The 27,967-nt window shown below is 44.2% G+C and overlaps 1 protein-coding gene across 3 annotated transcripts in view; it reads left to right on the forward strand.

Moving 5' to 3' along the window:
• Positions 1 to 1,007: 1,007 nt before the first annotated feature.
• rhbdl3 (rhomboid, veinlet-like 3 (Drosophila)) overlaps positions 1,008 to 27,967 on the forward strand; it is a 70,446-nt gene continuing 43,486 nt past the window's right edge. For 2 of the 3 annotated variants that reach the window (XM_061095464.1, XM_061095449.1), the window contains exons 1-2: positions 1,008 to 1,148; positions 2,260 to 2,283. In XM_061095464.1, coding sequence (XP_060951447.1) covers positions 1,008 to 1,148; positions 2,260 to 2,283 — 165 coding nt within the window. Of the gene's footprint in view, positions 1,155 to 2,259; positions 2,284 to 27,967 lie in introns of all 3 variants that reach the window. The other variant, XM_061095456.1, reaches the window with a different exon arrangement.

Below are 27,967 nucleotides of genomic sequence, written 5' to 3' on the forward strand. Positions count from 1 at the left end.
GACAGCCAGCTGTTCAGTGCAGGGACCCGGAGTTCCTCGACCCCCCCCCCCGGAGCGAGAGAGGCTGGTGATCCCTCCTCACCACGGGGCCCAGAATCCTCCCTCTGCGTCCCTCTCTCCGCCCCCATCTATCCATCCATCCATCTATCCATCCATCCATCCATCCATCCATCCATCCATCCACTCGCTCTCCCTTCATCTCTTCCATAAGGACGCGTGCGACGTGCAGCAGCCAAACCGAGTCCCGGCTGAGTCTCCCGGAGCTGAACCAACCCTCCCCAGCGCAGGAGGAGGAGGAGGTCGGTGTGCACCTCCCTCCCTCCTGCCACCGGCTCCTGGAGCCTCTGTGCCTGCACTCGGCGGAGAGGAGCAGACGTGTGTCCCCTGCGTGCCAGGTACCATGACGCACCAAGAAAAACTGGCCACTTGCTGAGAGTTGTTTTTTTTTGGGGAGAGGGACTCCGCCATGTGTGTTGTGTGAAGCGGACTCCCCCCCCCCCCCCCTGGACGGAGGAGCCGTGTGAGACCTGTGCGTCATCCCGGTCCTGCGATCCACGTTGGTGCCAGTGTTTGATGATGTCATTATTTCTTTCAGATGGATCTGCGCTCCTCCAGCGTCGCATCCCTGTGAGCGCTCCGGCACCGTGCGCCCGCGGATCCTCGAACCGGGACCGCAGTGTGTGTGTCCGGGCTCCTCCGCAGACCTCCGTCCCCGCTGAGGGAAGGATCCATGCTCCAGAACTACATCAACTTTTACTCTGAGGAGGAAGGTTCAGGTGGAAACTTTGCCCTGTCTGTGGAAGTCCATTTGGAATCACCTTTTTCTCTATTTAGCTGTGTCTAAGACTGTGCCAAATTCCAACTCGGATGCGTAATGGTGCTCGACTCGTTGCCCTCCTAACGTGGCTGACGCATATATTTGGGAGATAGACTTATGGGATTATAAACTACAGTAATGTGGAGTCGTTCCTGAGGACCGAGTGTCTGCTGCCCTCGGAGGGGAGTGTATGGAGACGAGCAGCCCGAGGATGACGGCCGGCCCCCGGGAGGCGCAAGTGAACTGCTCCCCGGCGGTGGCGGCCAACGCGGAGGGAGAGGAGATCGAGGTTTTGGAAAGTACCGACGTCCTTCCAGTGGCTCCAGAGGACGTGAGTGTAAACGCACACACATACACACACACACACACACACACACACACACACACACACACACACACACACACACACACACACACACGCGTGCACACACACACAAACGTGGCTCCATGACTTCATAGGACATTACAATGACTAACTTTGATTTCCTGGAGAATTACTATAACCTTTACCATCATTAACCCAAATCCTAACATAAACCTAAAACATGTCGTCATCACCTTAAAATGTAATGAAACGGTGAAGTTGCTATATTTGTCCTCATAATGAAGACACATCCCCATAATGTGTCTAAACAGATTTAGGTCCTCACAACATGAGAAATACCTGGACCACAAAAATGTTGGACCAAGTGCCTGTGCCATGGAGACTTGTTCTAGCCTCAACCATAGATACTTTAAAACTAACATTGACGCTAACCTTAAAATATGTTTTCACCTAAAAACTTAACTATTTTGCATCAGATGTTCCCAACGTTCAGCCTCTGCTGTCCAAAAGGAATGTGCGAAAAACTTTTTATTGCCAACATGCACACTTAAATTGTTTTATTTTGAAATAAGCTAGTATATTTGGTGTGTTCTAACAACTAAGGCTAAAATCTGCTGTTTCTAATGTAAAATCGCGCGTGTGTGTGTGTGTTTAATTTAACAAGGCAGGATGTCATATGAACATGAGCCTAAATTAATTTGAGGTTGTTCATCCTAATGGCTTAACTCATAACTGCAGTTTTACATCGATACCTGAGGGATTTCCTTTTTTCAAAGGGAGATCACTCAAATGCACATGCACACACCTGCCAGTCTCCCTCCATTAGCAACCTCAGACTTTCCGATTGCCTCCTCACACATAATGATCCACACTTTGAGGCTCTTATTATCTTTTGCTGCGGCTCATTGAACACGATGGTCAGATAAAAACAGCATACGACTGCAGGACTGCAATTAAGCGAATGCACACAGAGAGGTAATTCTATTTGGCTGATATTCATCATTTCCAAACAGGTGCTCCTCTCTGCTTTAGCACCTGTTTCTGAGGTTTTTTTCTATCTTTTCCTCTCACTCACTCCTCTGCTTGCTCTTTTTTCTCTCCTTTCCCCTTGTCCCAGCAATGGAAGTCTCTGTTTGACAAGGTATGTATGTATTGCAACTGAAAGTGGCTTGAATCTCTATTTCTATTTGCATGTTTCACTCATTGTGGAGCAGTGTTGTGTTGAAAAAGCTTCTCGTCCGTGTGTGACCGCTGCCTGTATCTCTGTTATCAGCTCACAGTAGCACAGATGTGTTTAACAAATGAAGCACTGCAGCTTAAAGGTCATGAAACATTGGGAGGTTACTTGGAAGAACTCAGATGCAATGTTGCACCATCAGCAGTATAAAGTTCTTCTTTTCTATTGTGAAAAAAGTGCTTTGCAGATAAATTATTCTTTAATTTCTACATTTCTCCCATGTATCATGACCATGACCTTGTAATCATGCTGTTAACTGGCTTTACTCCCGGAAGTGACTTAAATCTGCACCTGGCAATTTTGCACACATGTTAGAAACATGTTGCCTAAAGTACCCAGAAATGATTTAACATGATGGTTGGCTTCACAAACCTCATTCATTCTCTTCAGACCTTCTTTGTACTCCTTAGATTATCCCCAAATATCTTACACTGGTGGATTCATTTGTTTTTTAAGAGCTCCCGCATTGCTTTTCATAGTTTGTACATCACTTATTGATTGGTTTCTTTCTCTGGGTAAATATACCAGAATTTTATTTGGCAAAATGAGGTAAATATGCAGGGTCTCAGCTGGTGCAGATGGCCCTGGCTTCTCTCCTTTCAGCCCCAGTTTGTGATTTAGGCTGATTACACAAATGTATTTTTAGATCAAAATCTTGCCGAGTGCAGCTTTGAATCCTTTGCCTGCTGGGTAACATTCACGCCATTACATGTAACTGGGCCACGCCTTTGTCAAACCAAACCCCTGTAGAGGCGAGAGCGGAGGAGTGGGATCACACTGTGGATGCTGTGGATGTGTCACCCGCTGACACTGACCCCAGTAATGCTATTAGGGTGATACAAAATCCTGGATGCATTGATCTGTCAGACTGATCTTATGAGACACACACACACACACACGCAATGTAAAGTTAAAGCCAGAAACCCCAGGAGAGGAAAAAACACAGACCGGCTATTCATGCAAACAGACGGTTGGACTGACAGACGGTAAACGGACTCCCTATCAAACACACATGCACACGCGCATGCACTTACACACGCACAGCCACTACTCTGTGGGGCTATTACAGCACCTGCCCACCCTGGGGCCCCCGGATTTCTCCTGGGAGGGATGTGTGTGTGTGTGTGTGTGTGTGTGTGCTTGTGTGAATGCAGGGGTTAGCTGCGATGTGAAGGGTTGAGTCAGAGGCTCGTGTCAGGCGCACTCTTTCAGGGGGAGACTGAGGTCCCGTGGGATTATGGGAAATGATAGCTGGGGTGTGGTGCATGTGTTTGTATTATTAATGGTGCATATTCTATGGACAGGCATTAAGTGGGCCTCTCAATCCGTTGTGTTTATGCGCAAGGCGCTGCTTTGAGTTTCCTCAAGTGGACGCCGGTCGACAAAAACATACGTGGGTTGTCCGAATGGTGAGGTCGCTGCTCAGTCTGGCAGTAACAAATGTCCTTTCACTCTTTTATTCTCCTTCTCTCCTTCGTCCTCACAAAGAGTCGGCCCATTTGTCAGGGGGCTGACCCCGGAGACCCCCAGCTTCTGTGAAGCGACTAAAGAAGAGAAATGATGGGGCACAGAAAAACAGGAGAAGATGGGTTTTGAACCAGACCGGCTGTGGGAGGGAGAGAAGATAAATGTTGCATGAAAACAAAGAGCAAGGTCCAGACTTTTATTTGCCTACAGCACAAAGACAAACACTATAAAGCGAATCTACGTATGTAAGTCCAGTGTAATGTACAGTTTGGTGTATTTGCCAACATCACAAGGGGTTTGACATGGGGTCGGAGAGGGTTGAGGTCCGTCATTGGCCAGTGAGACCAGTCTCTGCACTTGCATGCAGCCCACTCTCATGGTGAGGTCGGCCTGCCTGCTGAGGACGGCTGAACATTAAAGTGACATACCCAAACCAAGGGGGTGAACTTATGTTGTTATGCTGTGGTTGGGTCACACTTGGTGCTAACCATAGACTGTACGTAAAGTTGGATAACATGACAGGTCCCCAAAGCCGAAAGCATCTCAGTCACCACATGGTGGCTGGCTGCATTAAAGGTCACAAACCTCACCTTCTCCATATAAGTGGATGAAGCACGTAGTACACGTGAAATACATTTTTTCTCAAACAAGATTTCTGTTATTTTAGTTGCTAGTTCCTTTCATGCTGCTCATTTATTTGAAAAGTTTGGATTTAATAGGTTGTTTCAGGATTTTCTTTTCAGATATACATGACCTTATTCTTTAGCCTTCCAATGTTCTTACAGATCACACTTGACCTTCTAGCCAGTGGCTGTAAGGTATTCTTTTGAAGAGAATATTCTAGTGAGAGTAATATACTGGCTACCAAAGATGTTCATATATGAAGAGAATAACTCTCCTCTTGTAGTAATCACTTCTGGCATCTCTGCCATGTCAAATTCAGAGCCCCTAGTATTCTGTGCACACCATCAGAGATGTTTACACAGCAGAGAGAGAAGACAGGATCCTCTTCTGTTGTTCATATTTCTTTTTTTTTGGGACTATGGCTTTCCCTCTGTTTCATTAAAACCAACTTGGGCTCTGAACAAAACCTTCCTCGTCATATCATTTTTACAGGCTCCCATGTGAGCTCGGAACGTACAGCTATCAGTGTCTGGGTTCCACACTGTTGGAATCAAAGTGCTGCGTCGCTCTGTTCGCCTCCTCCTCCTCTCCTCCTCCTCCACTCCTCTCCGCTGTCCCCGGAGAGGATTTTGTTGCTTTATAAGTGCTTTCGTTCCCAGCGCGCAGGAAGTAAGAGAGCGAACCTCAGAATGCATTGATACATGTTTCCGATCGGCAGAAACAAACATGAAGCCTGAACTCAGACGGTAAAAATGATGAGGCAGAGGAGATAGCAGCTCCAGATGCTCCCTCTTATAATCAAAGTGTCCCAGCCTCCATTTGTCCTTTAGAAACAGACTCACACACGCACAATGCATTACACACAGTTTCATCCAATAGAAGAGATAGGGTCTTTTGAGTCTCTATGTTGAGCTGACTGATTATCACACACTTAAATGCCTCTTCATGTTTTTTGGAGGATTTCTGGGGATTAGAATATGGGCCATACTTTACGCTCAGGATTTACATGATTAAAACCGTATTAAACTTGTTTACGTCACAGCCTGAAATGAACTGCATCAGTGTTGTCCTCCACAGGGAAAGGCACATCAGTTGGATTTCTTCACATAACAATGACGAGAAGTTAAATGAAGCTGCTTTTATTCGTGCACCGAAGTCTGGACACCGTCCTGCCAACTAGAGAAGCTGTAAGTGTGAGTGTGAATGTCCAAGTCTGTTGCTCCAGTTTACTTTTCCTGCCAATCCCCAGGTGAAATGTCCTGAAAGTGAGAATATAGCAGGAATATGTGGAAATTCCCAGCAGGTGAGTGAACCTGTTGATGAAATTTCTAACACGCAATGGACGCAAAACTGGAAAAAGTACAAATAATACGAATACCTCAGGATTAAAAAGAGGTAACGTACTCGTAGACGACACTGTGGTAGACGCCAACGTGGAAACTTGCACTCCTCATATGTGAAAATTTAAACTCCAGAAAATTTGTGGACCCAATTATCCACACAATTCCTCATATTATAACTTCATCACTTTGCTCGAGTTCATGGGTAACAAGTAAAATCTACAAGGTGTCTGTCTTTAAGTTGCCTTGGTCTGGAGAGTGATTTTGCAGGGGGTGCATAATGAAGGGCTGCACCAACAGGGCAGATGCACTGAGTCATTATCCTGGACGACTGGGAATACCCCACTGCTTGTAAAGCCTGTCAGTGGAAGTTCCCAGGTGTGCAGTATACAAACCATAGACTGTATATCTGCAGTGCAAAGACTTTTCCGTCTTAAAGGGAATATGTATTATTTGTACAAAGGTTGCTCGTCACTCAGCCCTGCTACCGGAATTTGTGTCTATTCCACAACTATCAGTGAACAGTAGCATTTGAATACGTGTGTGTGTGAGTGTGTGTGTGTGTTTGTGTGTTTGTAAGCCATTTAAGTTTGTCCACAGTCCCCTTTGTGTTGACAGCGTGCTCCCAGTGGTATGTTGAAATGCCCCACACGCGCCCACAGGAGCTTAGTTATTAAACACTGTCACATGGCTGCATACTTTCCACGGGTCTGTGCCCCTTCATTTCTTGCTTGGTAGCTTAGAAAAACCTCTGAATGTGCAACTGAACTGCAAAAATAAAAGTCTTGTTGGAATGTCTTCTCATCAGCACCCCATCAATGGTGAACTAAAATAATGACAGTGGGGCCTCTGGTGTTAAAATAGCCCAGCTAACGATACATTTATTTTATTTTAAAACAAGCAGAAGTTCCCCGGCGGGGGAAGCCACCTGTTCCCGGTGGGACTCGTGTTTCCCAGGATTCCCGTCGTGCATTTCAATGAGCTTGTTAGTTAGGTATTCAGTGGCAATAGCCGAGAGAAAAGTAAGGTCATCACTTAAGGCCGCTCTGTCTGGCAGCGCCGTCTCGCCTCACCGTCCCGTGCACGGCACAGCTGGCATTGCCTCAGTGTTGCTGGGTTTTTTTTGTTTTAAAAGTGCACTTCTAGTGAATGGTCTACCACCCAGGTAAATGGAACTTAATGGATAAGCCCACTGGGAACCGTCAGCTGCGTGTAGCAGTGCATGTAGGGAGAGCATGCATCGCCACACTCTGTCAGGTTTACCTACTTTGAAAGCCAAATGAAACTCAGACATCGAGATCATGATGGCGGTCACTGCAATTACTGACAGAAGGAGAGATGATATGCAGCTTTCAAATTTGGCATTTTTAGGAAGGTGAGGACTCTTTTGCAACAGTTCAAACGCTGAAATGGATATGTTGCAGTTTTTATGAAACTTTAAAAGTGACCTGCAGTATTGAGCCCTGGTGAGTTAAGACTGGCTGCAGGACAAAGTCCACCGAACCTTGAAGCTGCACCGACGCTGCTGCACAAAGAGCTGTTCACCTGTTTATTCAAAGTTCAGTGAAGCTCGACTCAGTGAGCAGAACCCTCAGCTGGCGGGTCGCCTGTTAATTTGAAGTTTATTAATTTGATCGCTGCACTTTCTTGGGCCTTTTCCAATTCACTAGCCAAGTGTGAAGCTGTCATTCCTTCAGCTGTCGTCTTCTTGAGTTTCCCCTTAATTTATAATGTTCCGATTTTTTGTTCTTCTCTTTTTTCCGTATTATCGATGCTGATGTGCTTATCAGCCTAAATCCCATTGACACGTACACAGATGGTGGAGGTCACAGTCTGCTGACCTGCTTATTTAACACCACACCAGTGATTGACACCAGCTGAGTCATGGAGATAACCCACTGACACACACTTTGCGCTGATATCGAACCGTGTTGTCTCAATTCGTAAAAGTCGTTACAAGTAGCAACCCCTCCAGTCCTTCTGCTCTGTAAAGTACTAGGGCGGTGTGCAGTGATGAAATAACAGACAGAGCCCCAAATATTTTCATTGAAAGATTTAATCAGAACTCATCTTTCCCTGCTCCTCGGCCACCCCCCCGCTTGGCTCTAAATAGATTTTCTTAATGAAAGGCCCGGTTCCAGTTGGCGGAGTGTGAAAACAGTCATCCGCTTTTATGCTGAGGTAAAAATAGATGCTGTGCCCGTCTGTCTGTAAACGCGAGAAAGAGGATGTGCTGGTTTATCCAGAATTGGTCACAATGTGCAAACTCATCCCAGCGGCGGTGGATCCCAAAGTAACTCTTATGACACTTCATATGCTTTGTGTGTTCATGTGCATACGTGTGTTTGTACTCACTAGCATAGACTGTGTATAATTGCGATGGATTACATGACTGCTGCCAAAAGCATGTTTCTCTCCCCCTGGTGGCTGGCTGCAGTATAGGTCATGAATCCCGCCAAATCCTTGTTAGTGTAGGAATTGTAGGAAGTGCTTTTTCTTTTTGGTAAGTTTGTGATTTTAATTAGTTATTAGATGATAACAAAAACTGAGTGAAACCTCATGAGTGACAGCTGAGGCTGGCGATTGGTTGAGCGTATCTATGGGCGTGATCTCGCTGCCAGGTCTCCTCCCCCAGTGTTTCGCCTCTTCTGCTCTCTACACTGACTGTTTATCAGTACTCTGCTCAAATGTGATTGGTCAATCTTGTTACGGGAACCAGAAGACTTCCGGCCCTGAAATCTTGTCCCTCACTGACAAATTCTGCATATTCGCATGCAGACGCTGTTTGGCTAGCCTACTGCTAATACTTCTGCTGCACAGACTCCGGCTCCAAGTGACGTAAACGGGGCAGAGTTTGTATTCAGGATATTTTGGCTTCATTTCTGGATTTCTGAAGGAGGGGAGACACGTGGCCCATCTTCATATACAGTCACTAGACCTGAAAATGTAAATACATTATTAGAGGTCAACAGAGTGCAGCTGAAGTGACAGAACACGTCACCTGCTGAGTCAGCATGTGTGTTGGACGTTGGGTTTGCAAGCTGCCTTTTTATAGGTCCACTAGCAGTGCCACATTTAATGGGGCTCCCACACAAATTAGTCCTTATTCATCAGTACTCTATCTTCTCTTTCAGCTCCCTCTCTCTTACGTCCTCTGTCTCTCTGTCTCTCATCTTTTTGTTCTGAAGTCTGATTCCCCATCAGAGTGAAGTGGATGACACTGCAGATATGGAGAGGCTTCAATCTCAGTCTGCTCATCGATACTTTCATCTCATCCGTTTTCATTAGCTCTGTTTACAACTAACAGCATATGAAACACACCATAGTTCATCAGCTTTGTAACAACTCCACTAAAACTGGAGCAGGGGACCAGAGGGAAAACAACAAATTAGGGTTTGACCATGGAGCCGTGTTTTATTTTCTTCAACGTTTTGTGCCATGTGTCACAGCTTGCCCTGTACGTATCCTACTTTTGTTTCCGTTTCTGTCATGCAGTGATTGAGGCCTTATTGTTCTAGTTCTTGTTAAGTAGTTTTTCTTACTGTCAGGCAGCAGAACAAATACAAGGTAGTGATTTTAGTGCAGTTTATAAATGCAACGCATAAAGCAGGCAATCAGGTTTTCATGATAATAGTCATTTGGACAAAATAGGAACAGCTTAATGACAGCTATTATGAAATCGTCTATTTAAACATGTAAAAAGAGTCTTAACAGAGTTCACACAGTTCCAGGTCACAAAAAAGGTGTCTAGTTCCAGCTCTTCTGGGACACAGCCTGAGACAGCACACAATAGTCGTTCAAACAAGGGGAATACAACTGACACTTCCTCTTCACCTTTACAAACACCATGCTGTCTCTCATGCCTCCACATGCCCGGCTCATCACTGCATGAAGTGGTCAGAGTGATTGCTGGATTGTTGGTTTAATTTAGCTATGTAGGCCAGAATGTATCATTACCATGTTTGTTTTGGGTCTGCATGTGGCAGCAGGACTGCTTTTGTTCAGTGTAAGTTGTTGAACATCTTTCTTACCTTCAACTTATCTTTCAAGCAGCTTCCAGCTTCCTCCTATTTCAGTCAGTCACTCTGATCCTCCGGGGATCAAACGCGTTGCGCAGGTCCACTCAATCCTCCTGGCTGAAACTGCAATACCTTCCCACAGGTTATGGTTACAGAGGTGTTGACAGAGTGACACATCAAGCCAACGCCAGGGGGCTGTGTGTGTGTGTGTGTTTGTGTGTGTGTGTTTGTGCGTGTGTTTGTGCGTGGATGTGTGTTTTTGTGTGTGTGTGTGTGTGTGTGTGTGTGTTATGGAAGTATTGGGGACCTGTGGAACATGAAATGGAAAATGTCTGTGTTTTATCACACTGCTCATACATACCCCACAGGAATGTTCACGGTAAGAATCCAGAACCCCCCCCCACACACACACACAGAGAAAAAGAGAGAGAGAGAGAGAGAGAGAGAGAGAGAGAGAGAGAGAGAGAGAGAGAGAGAGAGAGAGAGAGAGAGAGAGAGAGAGAGAGAGAGAGAGAGAGAGAGAGAGAGAAAGAGAGAGAGAGAGAGAAAGAGAAATATTTTGGAACAGGTTCATGTGCAATGGGACAGGTCAACATTGAAGCCTGGCAGGTGCACAGGTACAATAACACTGTGTTTGCTGTGTGTGTGTGTGTGTGTGTGTGTGTGTGTGTGTGTGTGTGTGTGTGTGTGTGTGTGTGTGTGTGTGTGTGTGTGTTTTCCTCCTCAGTAAAGCACGGCCCATTGGAGAATGTTCCACACTGAGTGTACGACTCAGACGACTCTTTCATTCCCTTCTGTTCTCCCGTTAGAAGAACAGTTAAGTCTTTATTGGGACAGATGGCACGAAGACAACCGCCATTAAAGAAACGCCGACAACTACCAGCACAGATGTTTACATGCTTGTTCTCGATTTATAACGCCAGCTACACTTTCTGGGTTTAAACTCTAAATTGTGTGCTGGCTTTCAGATCGTTTTGTCTTTCTATGTGCTCAGCTGTCCGTGAAGCGCCTCACCAGCGTCTCCTTGTTTACTCCGTCTTTTCTCCTTGGAGAATTTGCAGTGAAGTGGTAACAGGCTGCGGTGTAGGCGAGATAATGCAAGAAACGCACAATTCAAAGGTGATGGCTTTTTTTGTTGCTGTTCTTCACACGCCCACGCGAAACCTCTGGGTAGAGCGTTTAGTTTGTAGTTTCTGCTTTTCTCTCGCTTCACTTCTCAGACTTTCATTTAGAAGTATATTCATAAAAGTAAGCAAAATTTAGTCTCTCATTTGTGTTATTCCCTCAGTGTTGCTTTTCCTGGTTTGTGTCCACATGGCAACTCCCCAGAAATGTTGATTTCCTTCCCACGCACGAAGCAGTTTTCCCTTATCTGACCCTCAAATAGCAATGGACTTGCTTTTGTCTCTGGAAGATGTTTCACCTCTCATCCAAATTTAGTCTTTTATTCTAACTGACTAATGAGAGATTTCAAGTATTTAACCTCTGTGGGTGGTTGTGTTAAACAGTCAGTTGATATAAAAGTATGAACATGTTCTGGGATGGTTGGTTTGTTGTCCTCATGACAACCGGTCCTGAGCCAGCCGAGTGGGCTCAGCAGATTCCTCAGGTGAGTGACAGTGCTTAGCTTTCACTCAGAACTCAGTTCCCGTCCTGTCTCGTCCGTGTCGTCTTACATCGACGCCAAAGGTTTCCAGCAGGGCCAAAGTGCTGAAGTGGCAAACTCCAACTAGGAGAAACCACATCACTCATCACACAAGAAACCACGGACTAAAAGAAAATCAAGACATTTTTGATGTTTTGTGAATTTAAGCATCCCTGTGTGTCTGTGCCGCTGTGTTGTGGCTGGTGTTTTGTCAGGAAGAGGTTAATAAGATATGATGCAGAGCACATACATCTCATTTGCAATACGCAATTATTCAGTGTGTAAAAACTTGGCCAGCTGTCACGGATATAATTCAGTGATGGAGGCTCATGCAGATGTAGGGAAATGAAATTAGGTCACAGATGGAGTTCAGTCCCACTGATTATAAAATTTATACATGACTGTGAAGTATTAAGTATCTGTAGAGGGGGGGGGGACTGCAATAACCAAATACATCTGTCTGTAAATAAGATTGAAAAGCATTTTCACGATATGGGTCCTAAACTGTGCAGTGCATCTTCACAGGTGTTGGTGCTTTAGCTCTTATTTGCTGAATTGGTTGAAATGCATGTATGTTATATGTTGGGGTTTTGATGGTTAATACTGAGAGCCATCAATCGTACCTTTTAAGTATGTATGAAATAATCCAACCTTTGCCCCCAGTACTGATTCCGACACCTCAACTCAGAGTATTCGCACATTCCAAGAACTGATGCAACGCCACTGTAGTGTGGTTTTGCATTTGCAGTTTGTCTGTGCTCTTATTTTGTTTGAAAATTAGCCAGGAAATAAATACATGTAGTTTTGTTCTTCTTAAAAGAAAAAAAATGCTGCTGAGATTTTCTCTCCAGCATTGATGTCACTGCATGAGCACATAAATCTCCTAACTCAGCCCCTTGGAGAACTGTTGTTATCATTCTGGACTGTGGGGCAGTAAAAGCTTTATGTGTTGCACCGATTCTTAAGAACATGAGCGGTTGAATTCCCACTTGCTGCACCTCTGCTGCTGCTGAACACCAACCATTTAGATGGCAGATAAGATGGGACAACAACTAAAGACGATAAGGATGTTTAGCTATATTTCTTTTTGCAGTGTGTGATTCAAACCAAATACTTTACCAAACCTAACAGGATTTGTGACTGAATCCCCGTTTTTTAGTTACAGTCACTGTGTACTTGGAATCAGATCCTCCATACATATTGTAATGCCAAAGGATTTAGGCCAATCCTACATTATGATCCTGACATTATGATGCATCTAATAGAAATCCTCTAAGTTTCAGAGGTAGTCAGAGGTATATTCTTATCTTTATCCCAGGTTTTACCTCAGCTACAGTTGAGGACACAGCAGCTCATCAGGCCTGACACTGAAGGTGTTACAGTGATAAGAATGATCTCCCTCAGGAGGAGAGTTGCCAAGGCTGTGATCATTTCAAATTCTCATGCAGGTGGAATAAGGATTTACTGTGGAGTTAATTGGATAAAGGAAACAGTCTCTGGAGATAGAATTACAGTCATGCACATTTAGGCATCGAAATGATGATCTTTAGTCAAGATCAGTGGCATTAGTTGGTGTGAGCATCGTGTGTCTGGGCGGGAACAGTTGTGGGGAATCTTTCCAGACTATTCTGGGGTAGAATGAAGCCTGAGTCCACACAGTTCATTCCATTAGTTCCAACGTCACCTCTCATCTCGTTACTCTGAGTCTCTCTTCCACACTTCTGCAGGACTAGCTGTGTTAAGATATCGACCGTGACACCCTGCTGAGATTAATCACTCGGAGAGGAAAAGGAGAAGTGGAAATCACTCTTCACGTTTCTTAGAAAGTTAAGTTTTGTTTTATTCCGGGCAAATTAAGTGATGTCAATTTCTGTGCTGGTCTATTTCATGTTGGGGGTCTTGTTACTGTGAGCTTGTCAGGCAGTGTTTTAACTCTTCTGTCTTCTCTCGCCTTATAAGGTAACTGAAGTAGTTCGTATTGAGAGAGAGCGGGGACCGTTTCTTCCTCTCTGACCTCTGGGGATTATGGAAATAGGATTTAGGTAGCGGGTGCCCAAGTGGGGCTTTTCACCACAGCTGAGGATCAGGAGACATCGGACCGACTGCCCTCCTTAAAGTAGCAGATTTATAAAAGATCCCGTGCACATAATTGCGACAAAACAGCCCAGGAAGGGAAACGTCAGTCGTGACAGAAGGTGTTAACATAACCATTTACACTCAACAACTGGGACCTGTTTGGTGAGGGGGGGTGTTCTTGTTGAAGACTGACAGACAGTGTGAAGGGTCCCACTCGACACAGATGGCAACCTTGAAAATGTTTCTGACAACCCCACTAGCTCCCCCATTCTCACCCCCCCCCCATGCCTTTCCCGCCTCCCCCTTTTTTCGTTCTTTTCTTTTCTTCCTCGAGATTTGAAGAAAATAAGTCCGGGGCCCTGGGGTTCATTTGCCAGCTATTATAGATCATAAATCTCTGTGGTGAATGGAGCTGCTGCCGTCGCTGCTGCAGGTTTTTTGATGGCGTTGTCGGGGGGGGGGGGGAGCTGACCTCAGGGCAGGCCTGCAGCAGAGGAAAGGGACTGAATGGGAAAGAAAAGACAGGCCGGGCCACGGCTCGTTAAACAAATGTTTCTCCCTTCTTTTTGTTCGCCTTCTGATTCCGTGAATAGCTGCTGAATGTGTGCAGCGGTGAGGGGATGTCTGATAGCAGGGCCAGGCCGGCCGGTAATGAGGGGTTCTCACCTTGTTGTAAATGGGAGGTTTGGGGGGAAAAGGTCACCGATCTCCGTCTTTGTCCCTGTCTGACCTGCCTGTGCCCTGTGCCTGAGTGTCACGAACACTCCATCACATCTTTGTGTGTGTGTGTGTGTGTGTGTGTGTGTGAGGATTTTGACTTCTGTGTGTCTCCTGGCAAATAGGCTCACGTTCTGTGTCTCACTGAGATTGACATTTATAAGCTTTTCCATCCTTATGTGTGCGTGTCTTAGATTTGAATCTTGTTGTGTGTATGTGTGTGTTTTTGTGTCACTGTATCTTCATACATGCCTGTCTCCAGTGTGAAAGCTTTCACTAGCAGCGACAGGGGGTAAAGTGTTTATTTGAACACATTGGAGAGGGCCTGCTGTGGGCCGCTCGGCTGTCTGCTGCAATCCCCTCTGCTTCTGGAGACACCCGGGGGGCGGTGCAGCTCGCACTCTCATTTAGTCTGTCTCTCCCGCTCTTTTTAAAGTATAACCAGTCTGTCTGGCTCCATCTTGTCTTCTGTCACACACCATCAAAGCGTGTTCTAGCGAATAATCTGGAAAAAAAAAGCATCTGTCTCTCCATTCTGCGCTCCCAGCCACTCGTAGATGTCTAACTTTAAAAGTGAAGTTTTTCTTTCTTAGATGCCGGGTGTGTCTAATGGAAAAACTTTATATATTTGTACTGTCACAAACTGTGCTGTCACTGAAAGCCAAAGTGAATGACGACAGAGAGAGACAGAGGCAACAGAACCCAGCTTATCCCGAATTCAACTACTGTCAGACGTGCTGAACTACAGATATTCTCCTGAATTTATTAGCAGGGGCTTTGTATGAGAATGCAAATGTCCGTGCAAGCCCATAAAAGAATAAGACAATGTTTCAGAAACAAGCGAGTGGGCAGATCGCTGGCGTTTCAAACATGCAAGAGACACCGAAACAAAAAACAAGAAGATTACAAATATCTCTGGATGAAAAAGTGGGGCCAGACAGATGTCAACATAGAAAGACAACAAGATTTGAGAGCTTTTGGCCAAAAGGGCCCAACGCTGGGGTTGATGTGCTCAAACATTTCTGCAGTGGAATTTATACTTTATGTCCTGGGTCCTGGGTCTTGGGTCTTGGGTCCTGGGTCCTGGGTCCTGGGTCCTGGGTCCTGGGTCCTGGGTCCTGGGTCCTGGGTCCTGGGTCCTGGGTCCTGGGTCCTGGGTCCTGGGTCCTGGGTCCTGGGTCCTGGGTCCTGCCTCCTGCTTCCTGCTTCCTGCCTCCTGCCTCCTGCCTCTTGCTTCTTGCCTCCTGCCTCTTGCCTCTTGCCTCCTGCCTCCTGCCTCCTGCCTCCTGCCTCCTGCCTCCTGCCTCCTGCCTCCTGCCTCCTGCCTCCTGCCTCTTGCCTCCTGCCTCCTGCAGGCCCTACCCTGTCACCACACCTCACTTTTGACCCGGTGAATCTCCTGCTGCATTGTTCATATGTGAAAGGCAAAACCTGGAGTTGTTGCTTGAAAACAGATTAGGTTTTTGGATGTATTAGTGGTTTAGGCATCAAAATATGTTATCAAATATGTAATGTTACTGCTAAATTTGGACTTGTTCCATTTAAACGCTTTTGATCTTACTCAGGTATCAACCATATTACAAAAATGTGGGCATGTTTTGTAAGTAGCATCTGATCTCTATTGCTGCACCGACATGAACATGTTATCCGTGCCTCACTTCACTCACCCTCCTCACTGCGACATCAAATCCATCCCAACCTTTTGATCATGGCTGTGTTCACTCTTTGCTGCCGTACCTGTTGCAGCACTGCTCACCTGAAGACTAATATGCTGCTCTTCATATCAAATTACATAAACCCTCAGTCTGCACTCCACTGTGGAAATGATTATTCTCCACTCTCCCACTCACTGCTTGAACAGATGTTTTCCTGTGGGCAGCATTTGCATTATAATCCGTGACATGCGAGTTGGATGAAATAGATATACGTTGACAGTAAGGGAAATTGGTTCTGTGTCATATGAATAAACATTAACATTTAATTTTGGATTGTTACTTTATTCCACTTGATACTGTCACATATAGTATAGACTGCAGATGGAGGCGGTGCCCTCTATGACGATAGAAGTTTTCAGGGTCACATTGCAACCCTGAGCTTTGCATTCAGGTATTAACCCAGATACAATGTATGTACTGTGGACGTAAATGTCCTAATCAGTTGAACCTGACCCAAGTACAGAGTCTGTGTAAAGTCTGATTTACTGTAGCTGTTGTGCAAATACAAAAACGGCTGAGACTGGCTGACACTAGACAGAATGCAAATATGTGTGATAATGCTGTAAATAGGTTCATCTTCCTGTGCAGATATTGATATTGCAATTTGGTTTTAAACTTTAGTAACCAATTTTGTAGAGGGGAAATAGTCTTCTTACCACAGTGTATTGGAGTGTGTGTTAATGAATGTTTGTGGTGGGAACAGAGAACAGGGACAGTGGGGGGTCCTCTCCTGAGGAGCCGGCTAATAGAAACGACTGTGGAGTGACCTGCTGTGAAATGGTGGGTATCAGTAGAGATATTGATTTGACAGAGACAGAACATGCTGCTGGTTGATTAAGCTTATTGATACTGCATCGCCTACAAACATTCAATTTGTGTTACGCTCCGAGGTTTCTGTCAATTCCTCAGGTCTTTGTGGTTGCATGGAAGACATTTGTGTACAGAGTCCCCTCAGGGTCACGGCGAGAATACTTGTACCTACTAGTACTAGTGCCTCGCAATAGTTTTGCAATACTTTTCTTCTTCTATTCCTTCTGAGCCCTGTAGTGTGGCTCAGACCACCCTTTTCTGGCTGAACCTGTCTGAGCCTGAGAGAAAACTAACCGAGCCCGACCCGAACCTGACAGTTTCCCTCTATTGCGAGGTGTTGCAACATGTATTGTGAGATAATGCAAAAGTATTGGGAGGTAACGCAACGTGTATCGTGCTGCAGTTCCCTGAAATTTGTTTAGACTTTGCTAAAGGCAGAGTATAGTTTTTTTTTTATCCAGCATTAATTAGTCAAGCAAGATGAAGAGGATGGCGATATAACTCACAGCGATGAGTGGGCTGATTGCAGGGAAACGAGAGGTTGCACATTTCACACCTTCAGCAGAAACTAGTGTTTGCAAAGATCAGCTGGACACAAGTTACAGAGCAGATCAGCTCTGCAGACACCAACCAAACCTGAAGTGGCCATGACAAAGAGAAAGGAGAAGTACACTTACACAGTCAAATAGCTGCTCGATTTCATTTCATATAGTATCATCTAAACCTATTGAGAGGATGAGGCACTGATCACCATCTCAGTGAAATTGCCTGCCATGCACAGATGGAATACAATAATGATTCGGAGATCTTCTTTTCTGATATGCAGCTGATCCAATGTTTCCTTTATAGGATCTGAAGTGGATTTTTGCACTGATGTCATTGTACTTTGAAGGATTAACTTTGCTAAAAGCAACATGCTAATTTAAGGGTTTCTTCATGCAGTAGCAAGAACATTATGAATACTTATTGGTCATAAAGGTAAATAGACAGATAGCAGTGGTTACTGACACAGCTTCTGTGTTTTAATGTGATTTGCAGCATAAACACAGACATTGTCAGGACCAGTAAACCTTATTTGGACCTAGGCCTGTTCTTATTGAGACAAAACATTATTTATGAGCTCAGGTTAAAGTTCAGATGTGGTTAGGTTAAGGTGAGGGTTAGCATGAATTGGTTAAGGTAACGGATTAGGTCTTATTGGACGTTAACAATAAATTAAAGTCAATAAAAAAATAAGGATAGCTGTGTGAGTGTGTGTACTCGCATATGAGCATGAGCGTGGACAAGTGCATGTACCCACTGAAGACATCTTCACACCGACCAACGTTGCCTGGTTACAGGCCAGTTGGCAAGGAAACGGTGGCTAATTTGCGATGGCCTCAGAAAACTGTGTGTGTGTGTGTGTGTTTGAGATGAACGAGGCCCTCTAATCTGTCAAGCAAGACAGGTGACCCAGTGCTGTGTTGATTAGCCGAGACAGACACAACATCAGTCATCCCTGCAGCCGCCATGAAACACACCTCTGTGTGATCGCAAACCAATACTGGGCCGTCTGAAATCTCTGTCACTTTTATCGACTGAATGATCCATTTAGGTGAGATACCTTTTTTAACTCAGACCAAAGTGGTATGACTATTACCTGGAGCCGCCCCTAATTCTGACAGCAATTCTTATAACAGCGCAACAGATGCAAGATCTGAATAAGGAAACATGTGTTGCATGTTCTAAGTTATCTGTTTTTCTGTTGAGGAAGATGTAGAGAAGGACTGACAGAGGTTAGAGAGACTGACTGCTTGTGAGTGGAAGCAATTTTCTGTGGCAGACTACATGCATTTGCCATCACAGAAGACATGAGAGCAGTGGAGAGAGCAGGGGATGGGAAATGAAAGAGGACAGAAGAGGGGAGAAGAAAGGACGACGAGAACGGAAATAGTGTGGCCAGTCAATCCTGTCAGTGTCTGCTGATAAGAATAATCTGACCGAGTGTCGTGCCAACAGTAATGGACTGAAATTTAAATTGTTTTGGTCTGATACTGGGAATCCAGTGATGGGTCCAGATAGGAAAAAATGCTCCTGCAGGGAGAAGTCTAGCCTCTCTGCAAAAATGGGATGGATTTGTCTTTATTCTCCCCAGTGAGAGTTCATTTTCATATGTTCATGTGGTTTCCCTCTGACCGTTTTGACTCTTAATTACCTGTGAGGGTCACCTAAAATGGATCCCTGGAAGCCCGAGGCCTCATTTAACCCCTGAACACCAGCCCTTGACTTAGGTTTGTGGTCCCCGAAATTAAAGCCTTTGCGACAGCAAGCCGGTGTGATAGTAGAGCGGTGCAGGGTGGAATTGCATGAACCCGCTTAAAGAAACCGCCTGTCCGGGACACTCAAAGAAGTAAAGCTAATGCATCCACAATTTAATTTGTCGAACACTAGACCTGCTATTCTATTGGTTGGGGAATTTTAACAGACTTGTTGCACAGAAACAATCATGCGCAGAAGCTAAGATATCAAACCACAGGGAAATCCAAGAGTAGAAGTTTCACACTGATACACACACGGTGCAATAACTCTACATACACATGCGTATTCACACACACTCCACACAGTTCAAGTTGTAACCACATTTTTGACGAATGTCCAACTGCACTTTTTTCATAGTAAGCTCTAGACAGACGAGATCACTACAAAATCTGCAATTAAAATACTTGTAGGAAGTTTCTCGTGTTTTGTGACATTTGTGGTAATTTCTAGGTTAGACATTGTGATATTGTTGCAGAGTTTTGTTGTTTTTTGTTATTTCCCCCCCAACTTCTCTGTCCCAAACATCACAACCATCACCTGTTAGTTATTAGTCCTGATCTTTTGTCTCCTTCTCTTCTTCTTCTTCCTCCTCTTCAAAGCAGAGTCGATTCAGTCTGCTCTCTGTCTCTACACAATCACATCTGCTCACAATAAGCCAGGGAAATAACAAGTTAGAGTGTTCGCTCTGTGGAGCACTTTACCCTTCAGTCTTTCACTGAAGTATCCCGTGGGGGGGAGGGGGGGGGACGGGGGACGCTACACGAGTAACAAGTGGGTGAGAAATTGCAGAGGAGCTGCTGTTAAATGAAAGTGGGTTATAATGGAGTGCTGCGCTGGGACCAGCGGGGTCCGCTCTCATGCTTGTTGATTTTGCTGATGCATGCTATGTCAAATTGTTTCTTAATTGACTGAGTTTGTGCTCAGCTAAAGGTAACCTATCGAAGGCTGTTATCTTACCTGCTGCCTGCCTGCAGTCCTCGCTTGCTTTGTGCAGACTGGTTGAAACGATCACTTGGATTCAGTGACCACTTGATTCGATTTTGATTTTTGGCCTAGTGAACTTCGGTCCTTAAGCCAAGAACAAATGCACTGATTATGACAAACATTAAACCAGCATTTATATATTCACAACAGACATGTAACTTGATTCACAGTTCAAACAGCACAATTGAGTGTGCTGTTTCTGTAATAATGATTTTATATATCTTTACCTTTGCTTGTTTCTATCACTCCTTCCTCTCCGACACTTCTTCTCTTGGAGTGAAGCATTTGCCGAAGCCTCTAAGTTCGGGTGTTATTAATTGGCTCATGCACAGGCACTGCTGTGGCATTTTAGGGGCTATTAGAAGTCTTGTAGAGGCATTAGTCATGTCTCTGAAGTGTGACATGGGTAGAGCGCTGTCTGGGGGGGGCCTGACATGCATGGCAAGCTAGTCTATATCCGGGCCAGACGGCTGACCTTTTCCTGCAGATTCCTCCACGATGGGAGAGGTGATGTCTGGGTAATTAATGGTGTGCAATGTGGCGGAGCCTCACATTCCTCCCTTCTGCATCCCACCGCTCTGCTCTGTCGCTTTGTCACTCAACTGTCAAGTGACTCCATCAGAGGGATCTGACGGGGACGAGCAGGGAGATACAGGATCTGCTCATCTCTGTTCCTCACGGGGTGAAAATTTGTTCCCAGCTGGATGCAGACAAAGTTCAATTTAAATGCTTCGATGATAATGAAATTGAAAAAGAAATGACAGTCTGAGTGACAGCCGGACTGAAGACGGTCATCTATTTTCGGGGTCACACAAGATGTTGTTTTTCCTCAGTGCAGAGAGAAGTTGTGGACAGTTATACAGAGGGAATTATTAAAATGTCCATCTTTAGTTTTTATGGGCAAATGCTGCACAATTCCTGCGTCTTTTTCTTCTCCACTGAACAGAGCTGCGTTTGTCTGGGTAACTCTGAACTCTCTCTCTGTCAGCGACTAATGAAACAACCCACTGACTGCTGACTGGAACCCCGTCAGCCTCAGTGCCTGGCCGAGCCGGGAGCTGTCAGGTCAGACGCAGACTGTGGTAGAGATTAGCCCTGCTCATGTCAGATCGACCTCTTTGAGCGTGGCACTTTATTCTTTCCAACTGTACTGGCCGCTGTGCTGGCTGATGTGTTCATTTGTGCATGTGTGTGTGTAAACGTGGCTTCAGATCTCTTTCAGAGGTAAGGTTCCTGATGAGAATTATCTGTAACATCCATGTTCATATGAGGACATGGACAGAGCAAAGTCAAGTAAATATGAAAATGATTTCCACAACCAAAAAGGCATTTTTTCTCCAAACGCTGAAATAATAAACAAAGCACTCTTTTTGTTTTTTCTCAGCAGTTTTGCTGATAGTAACTTATTAGCGTTTTTGTTTGTTTTTTTCTGTTGGTTTGCAGTATAACACAAAAACTGCTCGTCAGATTACAATGAAACTTGCTGGAAGGATGTGTTATGGGTCGGAGAAGAACCCATTAAAATCTTGTGTGGATCCAGATCAGGGACAAGGAATACATTGTACTTTCATTAACGTTGCAAGATTTTTGCAGATTTTGACTTTTTCCTAGACCTAGAGAATAAATTATGGATCAAAATGATTAAAAAAATCAGGCACGTTTAAGAAACTTACATCAATGAGTGCCCGACTGGATTGAAAGAGACTGTTGGGCCTTGGCAGAGGTGCTGGTTTATTTTTCCTGTTTCCCTCTCAATTAGTATTAAATTGTGAAACAGCAAACAGTAAATCCTGCACGACAGCATTTGTCAGATTTATCCACTGTGGAGCTTCTGGATTATATATTTTCGAGAGTAAACAAGACCAAGAGTCTACAGCCATTCAAGCGGCTTTGTGGTGCCCTCCGGTTACCATGGATATCTGTACCAAATATTATGGTAATCTGTTTAATAGTTGTTGAGATTTTTCAGTCTGGACAAAACTAGTGGACTAACTGAAAAAGAGCCAATTTTGTGGGGGACATCAGGCTGAAAGGACAAATCTCTCTCCCTGACATCAGGATTACCATGAGTTATATGATCGCCCCACAGTCTTTGGGTGATGTCGGCTGTCGGTCTGAGTGTTTGACTTTTCACCTCTCCGTCACCACCGCCATTCTTCCCCCCTCATTCCAAGGGGCAGCCCCAATAACAAGCTGTCAGCTCCACTCAACCGGAACAAGTCCCTTAAATGAGACCAAGCCTGGAGTGATGATAAGCCCATTAAACCACAGAACTTGGTCCAGTTTATACGGTTTCCATTGGCACTGATCATGTGACGAAAGAGAGAGAGAGAGAGATAAAAGAAAGATACCACACATGTAAAAACACCTCTCAGTGTCAAGGGCACGCTATGAAAAGCCTGATTAACGTGAGAAGGTGAATGTGTGTTACCTTCTCTGAGTGTGTGTTACCTGCTTTGAGTGTGTGGGAGTGATGTCCAGTGAAGGAGATGGCCTTGGTCTTTTGTGTCCTCCCTGGTGCTTCACTGTAATTAGCTGAGAGACTAATGAGCTTCTCCCACTCTAACAAGGCCGCCTTTTATTAGGACTGCTAATTGCTCCATATGAGGGGGATGCTCAGGCTTTGTGCTCAGTAAGTACCAGGAAGTCATGAATGTCTAATGTCTGATGTGGCTTCTCTGTCTTAACATCCAAAAACTCATCCTCCATCGAGGCCCAACAGTCCTCTTAAGATGCACAAACTTTCACACACTCATAGATATCGGTTCCCTGAATATGTTCTTATTTTTTCAAGATCCATGAGTAATTTCCTTGGAAAATAGTGACACCGTTGAAAAACTCCATGTAAAAAATGTTGAAGAAAGTTTTGCAATATTAAGATAAGATCAGATCAGATCTGTCTTTATTGAAAAAAAAATGTTTCCATCAAAAATGAATCAACAAATCAAGACAACCGTATTTTGGGACATTTTGAAAGGAGGATTTCCGCCCCCTGACCTGGATCTGCACCAAAATGTAATGGATTTTTCCCTGACCCATACTACATCCTTCCACCAAGTGTTGTGACTTTGCATGTGTTTGGTTTTGTCATTTCCTATGAACCATAATGGTGTCAGACCCAAAAATCGCTTCCCATTGATTTCAATGTGGAAATAAACAACACATTTGCTTCTGGACATAAAATGATCCCCCTCCCTCGCTTACAACTTCTGAAACTCTCCAGTGTTGAGCCAGATTGAGACAGAGGGGTGGAACTTAGGGTTCATTCAGAAAAAATATTGTTTGTTTATTATCAGGATAAAATAATACAGGCAGTTAAGAAGGAGGGATGCTGTTTAATTGTAGTGAAAGGGAGGAAAGTGACAGAGATTAATGACAGTGCAGCCGCCTACTGGCTCACAGTCTTTTTTCTTTTATTAGAATAGAGTCAAATGAACAAGTAGCATTAACTAGGTAGGATAAATTATTATAGAGGTCAATTTTCTTTGCGATGCAAACATGTGTGAGTCTGTGCTCATAATCGGTCAATAATCAAAGTGGCTTCTAATCACCTGCCAGTGTTTTACTGTACCTTCCTTTCTGTAGAGCCCCACTCGGATCAATTCTGTTTCTCGGGATGAGGTTGGGTTATTTGGGTATTTTATTTGCTAATCTGTGATTTCGATCCCATCTGGAGCACTTTTATAACATGCATTAATTACTAGTCACAAATTATTTATTTTGTTTTATTTTTCACATCATAATGTAGCGTTATTATATGGGCACACGTTGCATTTTTAAAAGGGCATCTAGAGAGATTTGAACACCAGCAGCCTGCAGTCCAGTCTTGGAACCTTTGAGACTGAGGAGAACAGGGCAAAGCCATGAGGAGAGTCAGACCCTGTCAGCACATTAAATGGGCTGTTATAATGTCAGCTACAGGTAATTAGTCTGTCTGGGCCTTTCTGCCTGTAAACCATATAACAGAATGTTATGTGTCGTGGAAAAGACAATCACCTTGGACACTATTATCACTTTAAATCAGATGCAATTGTATAGGAGTGAATTGAAAAGCAAAAAAAATTGTCCTCACTGGTTCAACCTTCACCATGTTCAGGGTGAAAGGATTTTTTTTCTCTCTCTAAGGCTTTTGTCAAACACTTAAGTGCAGTGTAGCTGTATCGGTGGAAGTTTTAATAACACGGTTGATTCACTGTAGAATATATACCAGTGTCTATAACTTGTTTTGTCTGCGGGTCAGTAGATAGAGCAGGTAGAGCCTGTGGTCCCTATAATAGCAACAACTCAGTGATGCACAGCAGCGTCCGACTCTGTGGGGGGATTGTAAGTAATTATACTGCAGGACAGACTCAGTGCTGACTGGATGTTTCCGTACCAGTTATTTACTCAGAAGAGAGCAATAATAATAGACAGGGATTTCATAATGTAGGAATGCAACACCCACAATAACAGTATATAGCAGCAATTAATATTTGAGATGAGCATAGCTTAATGCAGAATAATAACTAAATATCAGCTGTATTTTGCAGACGTGTTATCTGGTATAAATAAGAATATATACATACAACATGAAACGTATACAGATAAGAATATGTAGGCATCTGTGGTCAGATTGAGGCTGTATATAAAGATGGACGAGGCATCTCCACTTCCTCCCACTATTCAGAAATGAGAAATATCGAACACTTGGATGTACTTGTACCTGAAGTAGCAGAAACCATCGTAGAGAAAAACATTATTTGATGTGTAATTTATCTTTTTAGTTTGGTCCATGTCCCCTCTGCTCACATGGAGGAGGCAGGGTTTTATAACCTACAATGCAGCCAGCCACCAGGGGGCGATGGAGACACTCGAAGAGCCATCATGTTCCATCTGTTTGTGCAATCTGTGACTTTGTCCTCTCCTGTGATCCAGTCTCCTGCATCATAAGGACCCGTCTCCCTCCTCACAATCTCCCTCACTCCTGTCTTTTCACACATAACTCCTGCTGCAGCTCCTGTTGCTTAGGTTACACATGTTACTGCACCGCACCCCCCATCCTGTGCCATGCTGATTGGCTATGATCATGCCTCCTCTGCCGCCACAGCTTGGAGGATGTTATTATTAAAGTGTGTGACTTTTTACTGACACCTGATTCTGCAGACAATTGTTGCATTTATTGAGGGTGTTAGATCCTGCTCCACCAACATATCTTGCTGCTAGTTGAAGTAACTTTAATGGCTTTTTTCTCAGTATTTCTACTTGATGAAGAAGCACAACGGATAGAAAGTGACGCCAGCCCCTGTAGCCCCACCTGCTGATATCCGACGGGTCACTGCATCCCCATGAGACTGGTCACACATGTTATGGCGCTGAATGACTGCTTCATGCCTCTCACCATGTGAACCCGTATAACTGTATTATTTTCCAGCGTGAAATTAGATGATAAGACTCTATTCTCTAAGACTCAATTTCCTGCCCTGTCAGTTTGTGTCACAGCAGTTCTGTTTTATTGCACAGAAGAGAGCATAGAGCGACAGAGTGACAGCACGACTCGCAGCAGAGATCTTCACACAGACATTTTAGGATTACATGGTGCAGTACGAGCCATCTCCTGCAGAGCGCCCAGGATGCATCCCCTCTGAAATGTTCAAGATGTTGTTATGGAAGGTTTTTGGACTTTATTTTCTGCTGATGTGGCATTAATTTCTTTTACTGCTCTTTATTTATATCTTTTAGTGACCTAAAGTTTGTTTGGGAAGTACATACAATTTTTGTATATGTCACATTTAACACAAATTGAGAAGAAATATATATAAAACATGTTGTCAGCCCTGTTATACAAGGGATTGGAAGTTACCCATATAAGAGTGAAATGATGTCCCATTGTTAAGTGACTGTCCTGAAGCACAGGGACTTTCTGTTGAAGATACACTACGTACGTGCATAATGGACACGTTTATTTAGCTGGTGTCTGTTGTTAATTGTATGTCTCTCTGTGTAAATTCACTGAGGGTAACAATGGAGTCAAATTCCTAGTATGTGGACTCATACATGACAAATAAAGCTGATTCTGATTCTGATGATCACCCTCAGCATCAGTACATCAGTTCTGCAGTACATGGTATGTTATTGGGTGATGTGTCAGAGGGTTTGTGTATGGTCACCAGTTAGCTGTTAGTCAACCTGAGGGCTGGATGTCAGAGTTGCTGTGAGTGTATTTTTTCACTGTAGCCTTTTCTTTTATATTTCATGTTTACCAGGGCTGCTTCATTTCCTCAGGCTCTTATTCAAACGTGGAAACTCTCTGACCCTTAGAAACTGCCTGTATCCTCCGAATCCTTGTATATTCAGCTTTATGAAAATGAGGCTGAAGACAAAAAGCTGAGCATTGTGTCCAATCTGCAACCCCCCCCCCTCCCCCCTTCCATCACACCAAGGCCCCCCGCTCTCTTACTCCCTGCCCCCCTCCCTCTGCACCAGGGTGCTCTGATGCCTTCAATATGAGAGCTGTTCGCTGTGCATGCTTCGTGGTATTATGTCTGTGGCAGGATTTGTGTGTGTCTGTACTTGTACTTATATATTTGTGAGGACCATTTTGAGCAAAGACCTTACAGAGTGAGGACATTTTTGGAAAGTGAGGATATACTGGCTGGTCCTCACTTTTCCAAAAGCTTCTTTGATATCTTAAGACTTGCTTTTAAGGTTATGGTTAGAGTTAGGTCAGACATTTAGTGGTTAAGGTTAGGGTAAGGGGCTGGCAAATGCATTATGCCAATGAGTGTCCTCATTAAGATAGAAGTACAAGTACGCGTGCGCATGTGGCATGCTTATTTTAATCTGGGGATTTGCATTACATTCCCTTTGCTGTTTGCAAAACAAGCCTAATGGAGCACAGGCAATAACACGGTTCCGAAAATTAGAAAATGTTCAGCCCAATCCGTTAAATATTCTTACACAAGCTGCTTATATGCACTAGTACTTCAATACCCAAAATAATTGCCTGATTTGTGTGTAAAAACAACTAGACCTATGTTATATGTTGTTTTCTTGCAATATCCAAAATGTTTCAAACAATGTTCAAACCCGGAGAAATAATTTATTCAAGGTACCGGGCGTTTCGTTTTGGTCGCCATTAATAGCATCAAATCTGCTTTACCTGTGGCTCGGACCGTCTGTGCTGTAACTTCCAGAGCAAATGATGTATGACGAAGGAAGAACACCCAGTCAGCCACTCGCCTGTTGTATTTCCTTCCACTGTTTGTATTGGTCACTCGTAATTGATCACGAATATTCACTGCTGATTGCTGCTAGTTCTGTCGCGAGAGCTGTCCCAGTAAAACACAAACGCACAGGGGAAACCCAAAGAATCTTATGAGACAAGAAATGGTGGTTCTGCTAACAACTCCCATGATCCCACGCTGCGTCGCAACATCATCAAACTGGGTCTTTAGTTATTATGTTGATGGAGAGACCCATAGCAGCCATTTTACATATGATCAGTCATTTAAGGCCTTAATTTAAAATGTCAACTATCAAGTATTTATTTGGTATTGTCAATTTTATCAGCCTCTTAAGTAAAAATATTTGTTGTTTTTCTCAGTTGTCTTTGAGGATGTATCAAATATATTTTCTGCTTAACTGAATATCATCTACAACTGGTATTCTTCTCTATTTGGGTCCAGGTTCTAGACTATTCGAGACAATACTGTAATTTTAGTGTATTGCTTGTGCTGCCTCGTGAGTCACTTGGATGGAGAGTTGTTCTTGTGTTATTGAACCTCCGGGTCTGGACCTCTGGCTGCATCAGAAGGAAATGTTCACTAATTGCACTGAAGGCGATGGGGAAACCTTGCATGAAATTGCCATCGGAGACCCATTGTTGAGTTGGTGTTTGTCTGCAAGCTCCACCCC

Source organism: Limanda limanda, chromosome 2, assembly GCF_963576545.1.
Source record: "Limanda limanda chromosome 2, fLimLim1.1, whole genome shotgun sequence".
NCBI classification, from domain to species: Eukaryota; Metazoa; Chordata; class Actinopteri; order Pleuronectiformes; family Pleuronectidae; genus Limanda; species Limanda limanda.